The 15593-nt window shown below is 40.7% G+C and overlaps 1 protein-coding gene across 3 annotated transcripts in view; it reads left to right on the top strand.

Annotated features, from left to right (window-relative positions):
- PARP4 (poly(ADP-ribose) polymerase family member 4) overlaps positions 1 to 15593 on the top strand; it is a 105151-nt gene that overhangs the window by 7853 nt on the left and 81705 nt on the right. For all 3 annotated transcript variants that reach the window (XM_045017982.1, XM_045017968.1, XM_045017972.1), the window contains exons 3-6: positions 3890 to 4085; positions 5276 to 5414; positions 10707 to 10785; positions 11410 to 11523. In XM_045017982.1, coding sequence (XP_044873917.1) covers positions 3890 to 4085; positions 5276 to 5414; positions 10707 to 10785; positions 11410 to 11523 — 528 coding nt within the window. The remainder of the gene's footprint in view (positions 1 to 3889; positions 4086 to 5275; positions 5415 to 10706; positions 10786 to 11409; positions 11524 to 15593) is intronic.

The raw sequence follows: 15593 nt of genomic DNA, 5'->3' as shown, positions 1-15593 counted from the left end.
AGTTCTTTAACCTGCTGGCAAGAATACTGTGGGAGTCCATATCAAAAGTTTTGCTAAAGTCAAGGAATAACACGTCCACTGCTTTCCCCTCATCCACAGAGTCAGTTATCTCGCCATAGAAGGCAATTAGGTTAGTCAGGCATGACTTGCCCTTGGTGAATCCATGCTGACTGTTTCTGATCACTTTCCTCTCCTCTAAGTGCTTCAGAATTGATTCCTTGAGGACCTGCTCCATGATTTTTCCAGGGACTGAGATGAAGCTGACTGGCCTGTAGTTCCCCGGATCCTCCTCCTTCCCTTTTTTAAAGATGGGCACTACAGTAGCCTTTTTCCAGTCATCCGGGACCTCCCTCGATTGTCATGAGTTTTCAAAAATAATGGCCAACGGCTCTGCAATCACATCCACCAACTCCTTTAGCACCCTCGGATGCAGCGCATCCAGCCCCACGGACTTGTGCTTGTCCAACTTTTCTAAATAATCCTGAACCACTTCTTTCTCCACAGAGGGCTGCTCACCTCCTCCCCATGCTGTGCTGCCCAGTGCAGCAGTCTGGGAGCTGACCTTGTTTGTGAAGACAGAGGCAAAAAAAGCATTGAGTACAATAGCTTTTTCCACATCCTCTGTCACTAGGTTGCCTCCCTCATTCAGTAAGGGGCCCACACTTTCCTTGCCTTTCTTCTTGTTGCTAACATACCTGAAGAAACCCTTCTGGTTACTCTAACATCTCTTGCTAGCTGCAACTCCAAGTGTGATTTGGCCTTCCTGATTTCACTCCTGCATGCCTGAGCAATATTTTTATACTCCTCCCTGGTAATTTGTCCAATCTTCCACTGCTTGTAAGCTTCTTTTTTGTGTTTAAGATCAGCAAGGATTTCACTGTTAAGCCAAGCTGGTCGCCTGCCATATTTACTATTCTTTCTACACACCGGGATGGTTTGTTCCTGCAACCTCAATAAGGATTCTTTAAAATACAGCCAGCTCTCCTGGACTCCTTTCCCCCTCATGTTATTCTCCCAGGGGATCCTGCCCATCAGTTCCCTGAGGGAGTCAGTCTGCTTTTCTGAAGTCCAGGGTCCTTATTCTGCTGCTCTCCTTTCTTCCTTGTATCAGGATCCTGAACTCGACCATCTCATGGTCACTGCCTCCCAGGTTCCCATCCACTTTTGCTTCCCCTACTAATTCTTCCCTGTTTGTGAGAAGAGCTCTGCCCCTCATTGGTTCCTCCAGCACTTGCATCAGGAAATTGTCCCCTACACTTTCCAAAAACTTCCCGGATTGTCTGTGCACCACTATATTGCTCTCCCAGCACATATCAGAGTGATTGAAGTCTCCCATGAGAACCAGGGCCTGCAATCTAGTAACTTCTGTTAGTTGCTGGAAGAATGCCTCGTCCACCTCATCCCCCTGGTCTGGTGGTCTATAGCAGACTCCCACCACGACATCACCCTTGTTGCTCACACTTCTAAAGTTAATCCAGAGACTCTCAGCTTTTTCTGCAGTTTCATACCGGAGCTCCGAGCAGTCATACTGCTCTCTTACATACAATGCAACTCCCCCATCTTTTCTGCCCTGCCTGTCCTTCCTGAACAGTTTATATCCATCCATGACAGTACTCCAGTCATGTAAGTTATCCCATCAAGTCTCTCTTATTCCAATCACATCATAATTCCTTGACTGTGCCAGGACTTCTAGTTCTCCTCCCTTGTTTCCCAGGCTTCTTGCATTTGTGTATAGGCACTTAAGATAACTCGCTGATCGTCCTGCTTTCTCAGTATGAGGCAGGAATTCTCCCCTCTTGTGCTCTCCTGCTCGTGCTTCCTCCCGGTATCCCACTTCCCCACTTACCTCAGGGCTTTGGTCTCTTTCCCCCGGTGAACTTAGTTTAAAGCGCTCCTCACTAGGTTAGCCAGCCTACTTGCGAAGATGCTCTTCATTCTCTTCGTTAGGTGGATCCCGTCTCTGCCTAGCACTTCTCCTTCTTGGAACACCATTAAAGCATAGGACTGGAAGGGACCGTGAAAGGTCATCTAGTCAAGTCCCCTGCACACAAGGCAGGACTCTGTAATAACTAGACCATTCCTGACAGGTGTTTGTCTAACCTGTTCTTAAAAATCTCCAACAACGGAAATTTCACAACCTCCCTAGGCAATTTGTTCCGGTCCTTAACTACCCTGACAGAAAGTTTTTTCTAATGTCCAACCTAAACCTCCCTTGTTGCAATTTAAGTCCATTGCTTCTTGTCCTATCCTCAGAGGTTAGAGCAATTTTTCACCCTCCTCATTGTAACAACATTTTATGTACTTGAAAACTGTTATCATGTCTCTTCCCCCCACCTCCACCAGTCTTCTCTTCTCCAGACTAAACAAACCCAATTTTTTCAATCTTTCCTCATGGGTCATGTTTTCTAGACCTTTATCATTTTTGTTGCTCTCCTCTGGACTTTCTTCAATTTGTCCACATCTTTCCTGTAATGTGGCATCAGAACTGGACGCAATACTCCAGGAGAAGCATTATTAGCGCAGACTAGAGTGTAAGAATTACTTCTCATATCTTGCTTACAGCACTCCTGCTAATATACCCCCAGAATGATGTTTGCTTTTTTTGCAACTGTGTTACACTCTTGACTTATATTTAGCTTGTGATCCACTGTGATTCCCAGATCCCTTTTCACAATACTCATTTCCAATTTTATATGTGTTCAATTGATTGTTCCTAAGTGGAGTACTTTGCATTTGTCCTTACTGAGTTTCATTCTGTTTCCTTCAGACCATTTCTCAAATTTGTTCAGATCATTTTCAATTTTAATCCTATCCTCCAAAGCACTTGCAACCCCTTCCAGCTTGGTATCATCTACAAACTTTATAATCATATTCTCTATTCCATTGTCTAAATCATTTATGAAGATATTGAACAGAACTAGACTCAGGACTGATTCTTGCAGGACCCTACTTGATATGCCCTTCCAGCTTGACTGTGAACCACTAATAACTACTTTCTGGGAATGGTTTTCCAACCACTTATGCACTCACCATATAGTAGTTCCATCTAGGCCAGTGATGGGCAATCTGTGGGCTGCACGCGGTCTGTCAGGGTAATACACTGGTGGTCTGCGAGATAGTTTGTTTACATTGACCGTCTGCAAACACGGCCACCTGCAGCTCCCAATGGCCGTGGTTCACCATTCCTGGCCAATGGGAGCTGCGGGAAGCGGCATGGGCCACAGGTTGCCCACCACTGATCTAAGCTATATTCCACTAGTTTGTTTATGAGAAGGTCATGTGAGACCGTATCAAAAGCCTTACTAAAGTGAAGATATGCCACATCTACTGCTTCCCCCCCATCCACAAGGCTTGCTACCCTGTCAAAGCTATTATGTTGGTTTGACGCAATTTGTTCTTGACAAATCCTCATTGACACTTATCACCTTACTATCTTCTAGATGTTTGTGAATTGATTGCTTGATTATTCATTCCATTATCTTTCTGGGTACTGAAGTTAAGCTATCTGGTCTGTAATTCTCCAGGTTATCCTTATTCCCCTTTTTATAGATTATTATATTTGCCCTCTTCCAGTCCTCTGGAATCTCTTCTATCTGCCATGAGTTTTCAAAGATGATCGCTAATGGCTCAGATATCTCCTCAGTTAGCTCCTTGAGTATTCTATGATGTATTTCATCAGGCTCTGGTGACTTGAATATATCTAACTTGTCTAAGTAATTTTTAACTTGTTCTTTCTCTATTTTAGCCTCAGAATCTACCTCATTTTCAATGGCATTCACTATGCTGTTTACTAATAGGAAATTAGTATTGAGTAAACAAACTAATAAACAGAAGTAGTTACCTATTTTTGTATCTGCATAATGGCTGTGATTTTTAATCTCATTTTTAGTGTACACATGTCATTGTGGATAATGTTGCTGTACTCAGATCTTATCATCTGAAAACTATTGAGAAGTATCGACTCCCCATTGTAAGTGTTGATTTTGTATGGAAATCAGCTGAAGAAGGAAAACTTTTACAGATTGATGACTATGAGTCTAGTAAATCATTGGAAGGTAGTTCTGATCAAAAGCCAAGCCATTACGGTAAGTGTATTTAGTGAAGCTTTTTATGAGCTGGTACCTTTGGAGAGGAAGATTTAATTTAGAACTAATTTCAAATGGATTTGCAACAATAGTTGTTTGCAAAAAAGTAATATAAATAGAAGATGCAGAAAAAAGGCTGGACTAATGGACCACACCATATTGGAGTCTTTCCCATTGATTTTAACGGGCTTTGGATCAGGCCCTGGATCAAGACTGTGGGTAAAATAATAAATCCAATCATGGCAGTCTTTTTGAATACACTGAAAAAATATCACTTGTAGTTAGCTAGAAGCTTTAGTTTGAGTCAGCAGTATATATTGGGTTAACAGAATGCTACAAAGATGGGTGTTAGTTTCTGAGACAACAAACTTTGAGGAATTATGAAATCTAGAGAACAGGATGTAATAGTAGAAGTATAAAATTAATAGCAATGAGTGTGGAAGAAGGGTTTGAACATACTATAATTAAGATACACAGATTTCAATTTTATTCAGAAAGAAAAATACACGCAAAAAAGGTCCGTAGTGATACTATGAGAGACTCCCCAAGAATTTGAAAATAGACCAAATAATCTGTTTTAGGTTATTAGTCCCCTCATACATTGTCTTAATTTTTTTTTTCAGACTGAAACCCGTTCATTATTTCATGCCCCTCCCCCTGTTTTGTTTTTTTTTAACACTTCTAAGTAACTTTTATTTCTTTTTGCTTTTTGGTGATAGCAGTGTCTGCTAATGAAGTGTCATCTGTGAGTTTTATGTGTTGTTCCCTCCCCCCCCGTAAGTTTGTAGTAAAAATGTTATTTTTTTCTGAACTCCTTGTAATACAGAATTTAGTATCTCATGGATAAATTAATATTATGGATCAGTGTGATCTTGAAAAATAAACGTAGGGTTAGGAGTCAGGAGCCCCTGAGTTCTAATCTCTGCTCTACCAGTGACTCACTGTTGGACGTTGGCCAAATAATGTTACCTCGTTGCCTCAGTTTCTCTATTTGTAACCTGCTACTGTTTACCTTAGCTACCTGATAGGAATATTTTGATGATTAATTATTTAGCATCCATACAGTTCTTTGAACATATAAAGCACTTTGCAAATACTAAGTCGCATTATTGATTTTTGAGCTATTAATGTGTTAAACATAAGTAAACCAGGTAGAAGGAATTATGCCAAGTAACGTATTTTGATAACAGGTGAGAAAAACCACTCCTTTTCTGAGCATGACATTAAGGAGAAACAGGATGCCACTGAGAAGAATGAAAACTGTGGCCCTGATCCCACTCCCTCGGAAGTCAGTGAAAGCTCCGTTGGGCCCAATATGGAGAGCATCAGGTAATCCTTCCGCCCATCATAAAAGAAAAAATGTATTTTGATATTAAGTGTGAACGGGGATCAGTTTATGAATTTGCCAGCATGCCTGTTAGATTTTTAAAGTTGAAATCTAACAAACTATGTTTAACCCAATATGTAATAGAATCCAGTAGGATAAACCCTTTTCATTGAGTCCAGGGAATGTTAGCTTATTAGTTTAACGCTAGGTTCTTTTCAGGTCAATTTTCAGCTTGTCCTGATTTGAGAAGTACTGCTCACTTGCTTATTCTTAACCAACCAACAATTTATTAATTCACCAGAACCACATTAACATAAATAATCAACAGTTCCCCACACAAATGTAGACACAGCCAAGTGTGCGTACTACAACACAATATGATCTTATAAGCAATTATCACAGACCAGAGTTGAGGCTAGTTATGTCAGAGAACAATGCAAATTACCAAGATTTCTCATTACAGTTACTTATGTATCAACAATTCTTAATCAGTTAGTACCTAACACATTTATCACAAGTCCAAAGGTGCACTTGTCTGTAAGGCATTTTAAAGAGTGTGGTTACTTCTCTTTGGCACGATTGGTGCAAAAGGGACAAGTTTACAATATTAAAAGCAGTTGCTTAAAACAACTCCTTTCAATCTCTCTTACGCCAGTTTGACTGGACTTACAAGGGAGTTAATATCTCATGGGCTGTTTAGGGGGGCAATGTTCTTTGTGCCCAGGGCCCCAATAAATTTTAATCCACCTTTGATTTCAAGGATTTTGGCCCTACTATCAATTGGGATTCCCCCAATCTAAGCAATTTCTCTTCATATCCCAAAGTTATACCCTGGTTTATGTCTTTTAACATTTCTCCTTCCATAGGCCTGACGATTCCTATTCTAGAGTGTAACAATTATTTACAATGAAAAACAACAAAATCTTTACAATCTTCTAAGTTTGGAGGACATACGCCATACATTATTTGATTATACATAAGTATTTCACATTATTTAGGGTTTATAATAAAACGAGGCATTTTTCACATATGGAAGGATATATATCTGACTCACAAGGCAAACTGCTGTGCAGATGCTAATTTGAGGTGAAGGACAAATTATTCACAATATATTTGATTTACAAAAAACACAGTGTATAGTTTATAGTCAGTTTGGGGTGAAAACACTTTGCATAGGAGAGATGGATGTGACCTTTGCTAATTTATTAGCTAGGTTGTGGAAAAAGAAAGAGGTTTATCCATTTACAAATTTGAGATACTTGCCTATGTGATTAACAATACTCTCATTTTAGCCATTTTAGTTTTTATAGTTGGGGAGAAGAATGCTCCACTTTGGCTGATCTGTAGTCCTTAGACAAAGTGTCTCACATGATGTGAAATATTTGCATATTGTCTTCTTAGATGGGTCCTATTTGGGGATAAACAGAGGTTGCTCTTCTAATTTTTGAGAGCTAGAAGTAGTAATGAATCATTCAAGGGATACCTGTCGCATATGTTCCTTGCAATATTTTAAAAAGGAAAAGAACAAAACTGTGCCCCAGCTCCTGTAGTCCCCACAGAGTTACTTTGGTGACTTCTACAGGTTGGATGCTATCTTGACAACAGTATCTTTTAAAAAAATCCTGAACCTTTCTCTGTTTTCTGTATTTTGTATATACATGACCATAGATAGAGCTCTCATATCTTGTTTTAATAAAGAAACCATTTTTGCTTTTGAATCCTAGTTCTGAGATTTGATTTGACTTTTGTTCCAGCTCAGTGTATGCACGAAGTATTAGCACGTTGCAACTTCAGATATAATTGTTTTTTCATGTTGGCTAATGTTTTTGAGATATATAAATGTGTGAAATTTACATTTACTTTTGAAAACCCTGCCAGCAGCCTCAAAGACTTAACCATTTCTAAAACCCTAATGTTTTTGAGTGCTTTTTCTTTCCATTCGTAAAAGCTCTAACTTGCCTCTGGATTAAGTAATGACATAGAAATTTTAGAGGTTATTATTCTGTAATGCAGCCTAGGATCTTGGGAGTTTTAGAAAAGATACATTAAAAATAATAACAATAATTAATAATAATCACAGATTTGATCTGAGCCTGCTCCCAGTGAAGTTAGTAGCAAAACCCCCCACTGACTTTACAAACATTTCCATGATGAGGTAGGTGAATAAATATTATCCTCATTTTACAGAAGTATAAACTGATGTTGAGGGTCTATATTGTTACCCTGAGTCACTAGCTGCATTTGAAGGGAAGTTGTTGTGGGGGCCCACAGCAACAGGATTTCCTGGAGGAATTCTGGATGTTTCCATTAGAATTCCCCTGGGCATGCGCACTGGAGCTCTACCAACCTCTTACAAGGTACAATGTGGGATTCCTCTTGTGCTTAGGTGGCAAGCACAGGGTAATCACCTTCTCCTGTCCACTTTCAGAAAGCCAAGCAGTTCTGCCACTACTGCTATTCTTTTGTAGTGTCACAGAAGAGAGGGGAAGTTGCCTTGTGTCTTCTCTTTTGTCTTGCATACCAGTGCAGGGCTATCCACAAGTACCTTCTCCAAGAACATACTGAGAACTGCAGGGGCGGCTCTAGGGATTTTGCCGCCCCAAGCACGGCAGGCAGGCTGCCTCCGGCGGCTTGCCTGTGGAGGGTCCGCTTTTCCCGCGGCTTCCTCCGAAGCCGCGGGACCAGCGGACCCTCCACAGGCAAGCCGCCGGAGGCAGCCTGCCTGCCGCCCTCACGGCGCCGGCAAAGCGCCCCCCGCGGCTTGCCGCCCCAACCACGCGCTTGACGTGCTGGGGCCTGGAGCCGCCCCTGGAGAACTGTGAGGCAGAGCTGGGATCAGAACTCAAAAGGTTTTGGCTCCCAGCTCAATTCTCTAGACCTCACGGTTGCTAAAAATGTAGTTTAATTTGGTTGTGCCCTGCACTAGGCTTTTCCACACAGCAGGGTGATGTGTTGTGTTGTATAGGTTTGTGATTTATAGAGTGCAATAACATGTCGAGCATTAATTGGTCTGGTAGACCCTGATCGTGTGCTTTAAAGTAGTGCTGTTTGAAACAGTAATATGTTAAAGTGAACTAGGAACCTTTAGTGCCACCAGTATACATGGACCAATTAATACCTAACATGTTAATGCGCTTAGAAATCACACCGTCATAGAGCTTATAGCCCCATCATGGAGACAAACCCTTTTTTTATTTTTAAAACAAGTTTTACAAGTATCTTTAGCATACAATGTAATCCTCCTATTTAAGTTGCTAAGTACTCCAGACCATAACAGCTATGAAAGTGCTTTCATGAGGTGTTGGGTAACAATACTGCATCTCACATTTCTAATGAAGACTTCATTCTTTTTTCTTTCGAAAAAAATGAACTAAGGATATGCAAAAAACAGATATTGACATTAAGTATCTTTAAAGCACTGTCTTAACAAAAAGCAGGACATTCTTAATGCTGAATGATACTCCATCACTGTTTCACTCAGGTTACAGACGATAGTCTTCTATGTGGCAGTTTTGAAACTGATGAGGATCTTGCATTCCATTTAATTTTGTTGTATCATCACACAACAGAATGAGCTGACTGTGAAGCAGTTATCTGAAAGGTGACCTGCAAAGGCGAATGGAATAAAAATCATTGTGCTTTTTCTTAATTATTTTTTTTTAAGCTTTGTAATATCAGGAGTGGTAAAGGTTGTCTTCCTTAATGTTGCTAGAGGCCTAGAGAACTGTATGAGCTTTCAGTTAAAGAGGCAAGGATATTGAATCTTTCATAAACAGAGCTTTTTCTCCCATTCCTCTTCCATTTTGTCAGATTTTAATCTCCTGTGACATCCTAATCTGCTAGTTCTCAAGCAGTCCAGAGAGTCCTCCATCAAAAACAGGCAGTTCAAACTGGAGATTTCCAATTAAAAACCCCCCAAAGCACTTTTTATGAAAGAGAACCTCCAGGCCTTTTTTTTTTTAATGCATCTTAAGAAAGCGCCAAAAAAAAAAAAAGGTTTTTCCCCATTTTCAGATCACCTTTAACATTGACTTTCTTAGCTTTTGTATTGGTTAAATAGACACATACACCTCTACCCCGATATAACGCTGTCCTCAGGAGCCAAAAAATCTTACCGTGTTATAGGTGAAACCACATTATATTGAACTTGCTTTGATCCGCTGGAGCGCGCAGCCCAACCCCCCCAGTAGCGCTGCTGTACCGCGTTATATCCAAATTCGTGTTGTATTGGTTCGTGTTATATCGTGGTAGAGGTGTATAACTCAATCCTGCATCCCTGATACATGCAAAACTTCCATCGATCTTATTGGGAATTAAATAGGCAGAAAAGACTGTGGGCTCAAGCTCTGTGTTTAAAAAAAAATAATATAACATAAAATATATATTATCATTTAAAATAATTGATTATGATTTTAAAAGGCCACGCTATCTTAAACTAGAGTTTTGTTCACTATAGCAATTTCTCTGGCTACAGAATTTCTCTGCTAAAACAGATAGATTTTTGTTTACATTCCTGTCTGGTCCTTCTGCCACAGAACACTCAATGAATCTGATTTTCAGAAGTGCTGAGCACCTGCAGCTACTATAAACCCCCCAGCTCAGCTGAATATCATGTGTATTGAAGTTACTCCTATGCCAGTTGAAAGCAAAGGGCTGATCTTACTGTAATTAAGGAGAGAGCAAGTTGCATAAGAAGAAACAACTAACACACTCACATTTTAAAAACTTATTAATAAAATACACGTTTCACTCGCATTAAAAGCCATCAGTGGTAGAATAGATGTTAATTATTTTCTAGGAATGAATCAGTTACAAATTATACTTATTTGCTTAAAATACTTGATGTTGAAGGGCATGACTTTAATATTAGGACATATATTTTAAAGTCTAAGGACAGGGTGGGACTTAATCTCCCACTGATATTTAGGATTGCTAAAATGCAACTGGCTGGGCAAAACCAGGTAAGGCATTTAGCATATTATTGGGCCAGGCAGGTAAATCACAATGTTTTTTGCAAGATGAGTAAAGTTGAAAGCCAGTCTCCATGTTCAGCTTCAGCTTGGACGCACTGATCAGTCAAAGTATCCATGGCATGTTATGTGCATGTCAGCAGCTTGTGTGGCACTGATTTTTACTTGTTCAGAATAAGTTTTTGGTTTTTCTGGGCTGTGGGAAAATACGCTTATATTGTATAAATGTAGGCCCTGCAGTGTGATGCTGCAACCTTGTAAAATAACTAATTTCTAAGATTTATTTTAAAATGTTTTAAAGAATTTCAATTATTCTGATTTCAGATTTTATACAGAAAATGATCAAGATATTCCTTATTTTCCACAAGATTTTGAAGTTGCAAAATATGATGTCCTGGAAAAAGTAAGCATCTTTAGTGACATCTCTTATGTTAGTAGAATGCAGTAGGATCAATAAATGGTTTGCAGTTCTGTATGCATTACTTTAATTTTTTGCTTTAATCTTACAAATTATTATGCCATCAGGGTCACAAAAACGAAAAACAGTATTGACAAACAAATTTAAAGTAGTGCATCTTTCAGTGCAGCCTAACTTTACTTGAAACAAAACTCTAATTTTTATCACTATAGCATCCCTAAGGTAACAAAGGACAGTAATATGTATATTCTTCTGGCAGTTTATACAGTTAACAAAGATTTTATATACATAAATTAAATGTAATTTAAATACAGTAAGTTTTCATTTCAAAATGGAGAAGACTTTCAGATCTCAAAATATAGAAGAAATTGTACATTGTCCAACACAGTGAATCTCTGATACTGACTGGAGCTTCTAGGTGCTGTGGTAATAAATAATTGCTGTACATTCCACTAATGCTTTCATGGCAGTACATCATGATGGTTCCATATACAATGTGGGGTACGAGGGGAAGTATATGTTATGACAACAAACAATTGAAGAAAACATTAACAGTATGAATGGGACATGTACTGAAATAAAAGGGTTGTGTTGTTTGTTTGTTTTCAGATTAGTACTGAGAAAGGCAAACAAGTTGTAGTTATTGAATTGCAGTGTTCCCAGGAATCGTGTGAGTTTCCCTTTCGAATATCTGCACACTTCAGCATGTCAGATGGATTCAAGGTATGAGCTGGCTTTTGTCATTTATTTCAGTGTATTTAATAAATCCATCCCATAGTGCCAGATGCTTGTTATTCCTGTTTGCAATCAGATTACTAAATATAAATAAAAGATCAGGTCATTCTACTAGCATTTTGACTGACATAACTGACTGAAAGTAGGCTCCCAGACACAATGAGGCTAATTAATCTGTCCTGCAACTGTTGAAGCCAATGTCAGTGTAACACAAATGAGGTCAATTATTTGAATATAAACCAGGATGAATTTGCCCCATTGTGTCACGTCAAGGACCCTACTTGGAGCCAATTATTTGCCTGTCACTTCAAAGTTGGTAAAATGACTTTTCCTGTCAGTTATTTTTAAGAATCTACCCAACCATTACAGACTTTGTGAGTAATGCAGCATGCTTGCCCTTCCTGACCCTCTAGTTCTTCTCCAGAAATCCTAAAAGCATTGCCTCTTTGGGTATGTCTATACTGCAATAAAAGACCTGGGACACAGATGCTGCTGGCCTGAGTTAGCTGACTTGGGCTCAGACTGTGGGGCTAAAAATTGCAGATAAGAAATTTGGGCTTGGGCTAGAGCCTGGACTGTGAGATCCCTCAAGGGAGGGGGCTCTCAGAGCCTGGGCTTCAGGCTGAGCTCAAATGTCTACACTGCTATTTTTAACCCCACAGCCTGAGTCCCACTAGCCCAAGTCAGTTGATCTGGGCTCTGAGACTAGGTGCAACAGGTTTTATATTGCAGTGTAAACGTACCTTGTATGATGGGGATAACATGTACAGGTGGTGCTGTCTAGTGGTTATACCACTGGGTGCCAGCTCTGCTCCGTTTCCAGCGTCCCTCTCCAGCAATTGTTCTATTGCTAAGTGGTCCACCTTTTGTTAGGTAGCAACTACGCCTTCCGGCTGGGTCACCAGTTGCATTCACTTCCTTTCAGGGTAACAGAGTCCAACAAAATAGATACAGTCCGATGCCCCCAGAAAAGAAAGGGTCTTCAGCCCACCTACCGACTCCTGTGGGTGGAGTAGTCTTGACTCAAGGCTTACAATATCTCTGTACTCTCCTCTTCTCCAAGGTTGGGGGAGATAAAGGGGTTTATGCCCCTCCACACACAGGGCAGTTGGTAGGAGAGCCAAGCCCTCTTTCTCCACCAGGCTCTGACCTAGGATCCCTATGAGAGGCAGTGATAGCATATACCCATTTCAGGACTGCATCCTGGAGCCACTTCCTACCACTTGCTTCCCCAGTCCAAGGTGTGGGCAAATGCCTCATTAAGTGACCCTCCAGAAGCTAGAGCAAAAGGTTCCCTACTCTTAGGGAATGGCTAGCTCTTCCTTTAGGGCCTAGGGTAACTGCTGCTAGCAGAACTACTCTTGCAGCCAGGACTTCTGCTGCATTCTTACTTAGGAGCTCCCAACGTAGGTCTCCCCCCTTCTTCTTCATACCTTGTTCTTGGCTTAGAATCTTGCACCTTTCCCAGTATTCTTAAAGAATTGCAGAAGAGCTTTTTTTATTGGGCCCCATTTTCCTTGTATCCTTGATAGTTGTTTCAAGGAAAATTTTGTTACTTAAGGCCTCTGAATTTTCTGTATAAACACCCCCTTTCACTGGTACAGTCTTTACAATCCCAAATAATATGATCTATCATTTCCTGGACCTGTTATGCATAATTTATCTTTATTCTTGTTAATTAGAAATAAATTACTGCTTAACCTACAATGCCCTGTTAGAATTCTGAAAAGAACCACTTCATTCTTCCTTTCAGGGTCTTGGATTATATCAACATTGTCAACTGTTTGCCATACTATTTGGAATTTTCTCCCCTTCATTTAGTTTGCTCACAGTTCTTGACATTCCTTCCTTTACTCATTTTTCATTAGGTGTCTAAATTTCAGTTTTCTTAAGGAGATTTGTTGATCAGTTTGTTCATAATTAATAGCCCTTTTTTCTGTCTGTCTTCCAATCTTTTACATCCCTACATGCACCAGAATCCATGCTATTACTATGGTTATATCCAATTGCACCAGTTTGGTTGTTAGCAGTAATATTGCATTCAGAATATCATTTCTGATGTCACACTTTCCATTGTAAATTGCCTGCTATCCTGAGAAGGAATCAGAGAAGATGGCCATGGCAGCTGACCACACGTCTACAGCCTAGTTTAATGCTAGCATAATCCGTTAGCTAAACCGTAAAAATGGATACAAAGTTAGCCTTAGAACTTTCTTGAGTCTGAGTGAGGACACGCAGAAGGCTGTTTCCACTCTTCCCACTGTTCCTTCATCTTTTGAGTCATCTGTATATATATATGGCCATAGTGTCCCCACTTATCACAAATATATTGATTTCTTATATCTTGTATATTTATCATTCTTCTCCTTTTATTTATTTGATTATATTATTTCATGCCTACCTCTGGGGAATGGTTTTCCAATGATAGAGAATTTTCCGAATAACAGTAGAATTTGATCTCTTTTAGTCCTTTTTTTCCCCATTAAGATTCTTTATCCACTCTATACCCTGTTTACATGGGGAACTTTGAATTTTTGCCCTACTTAGCCTCCACTTAATTCCAAATAATCATTATATATTCGCTGAGTGTTACCTAGTACTTTGGCCCAAAAGGTTAAGTCTAAGAACTTCATTCTAAGAGTGATAGGCACTTCACTGGCATAAGAATGAGGGCACCACATGCAATATGCAATGGCTGTACTTGGATGTAGTCTAGTTTTCTCAGATTTGTGTTCACTGCTGACCTAAAGTCTTGGCATCCATACTCAATAAGTGGCCTAATTCCTGTTCTGTATAGCATTACCACCTTTTTAATATCCACTCCCCAGTATGTTCCAGAGATACTTTTAAGTAACTTAGCTCTACCTTTGTACTTTAATATTTTCAGTATGGTCCATGAGAGGCAGTCATATAGCTACAACTTTACATCTGTTTGGATTTTCCTTGTTGTGAACATCATTCCCTTAGTTTAGTCCAGGGCCGCCCAGAGGATACAGGGGGCCTGGGGTCTTTGGCGGCAGGGGGCCCCCCACTTCAGCGGTAATTCGGCGGCGGGGGCGTCCTTCCGCTCCGGGACCCGCCGCCGAAGTCCCCCGAAGACCCGCGGTGGGGGCCCCCCACTGCCAAATTACCGCTGAAGTGGGACCCGCCACCGAAGTGCAGGGTCTTTGGTGGTAATTCGGCAGCGGGGGGTCCTTCCACCCCGGGGCAGAAGGACCCCCTGCCGCCGAAGACCCGTAGCGGAAGAAGCTCCGGGGGCCTGGGCCCCACGAGAGTTTTCCGGGGCCCCCAGAGCGAGTGAAGGACCCCACTCCAGGGGCTCCGAAAAACTCTCGTGGGGGCCTCTGCAGGGCCTGGGGCAAATTGCCCCACTTGCCCCTCCCTCCCCCCGGGCAGCCCTGGTTTAGTCTATGGAGAATTTGAAGGCCCGCCTGTTTCCCTATTCTGCACTTCCCTTAAATGCATAATTGAAAGTGCTGCCAAAAGAATAAAAGTTTCTACTTTTGGTCCGTATGACACAAGACAGCAACAAATAATGTGATCCCTATTCCTGTATTCATCTCCTTGGGGAGGTTATTTATCATGATGTTAAAGAGGGTTGGGCTAATTACACTCCCTTGTGGAGTTCCTTTTGCAGTTGTGTATGTGTTGGAAAAAGCTTTCCCTATTCAGACTTGTTCATTTGCTGAAGTCCCTTACCCATATATACATTCTTCCTATAATACCCATGGAGCCTACTTTATGAAGTAGTCGTACTCTCCATAACACATCATAGGCTTTTTCTATGTCCAAAAAGGTTATTTCCCCCCCATTCCAAATTGTCTGTTTCCCATTTAAGATCCTCCTCCAACTGGAGCAAGCTCTGTATGTGTAGAGGGGTGGAGTCATCTGGGCCCGGAACTGCTCCTCAACCCCTTCTGTCTCAATGTAGGGTTTATGTGCCCCATCACACTCTTAAAACCTGTTATGCTAGAGCTCTAGATTAACTTTACACACAAGTCTCTCAGCTGGTAGTGTGACATGCCACAAAACTGGGACACTTCTTCAAGTCTTTTTCT

The sequence above is a fragment of the Mauremys mutica genome, chromosome 1 (genome assembly GCF_020497125.1).
Source record: "Mauremys mutica isolate MM-2020 ecotype Southern chromosome 1, ASM2049712v1, whole genome shotgun sequence".
NCBI classification, from domain to species: Eukaryota; Metazoa; Chordata; order Testudines; family Geoemydidae; genus Mauremys; species Mauremys mutica.
The sequence above is the reverse complement of the archived record's forward strand: the minus strand, read 5'-3'. Positions and strand labels throughout refer to the sequence as shown.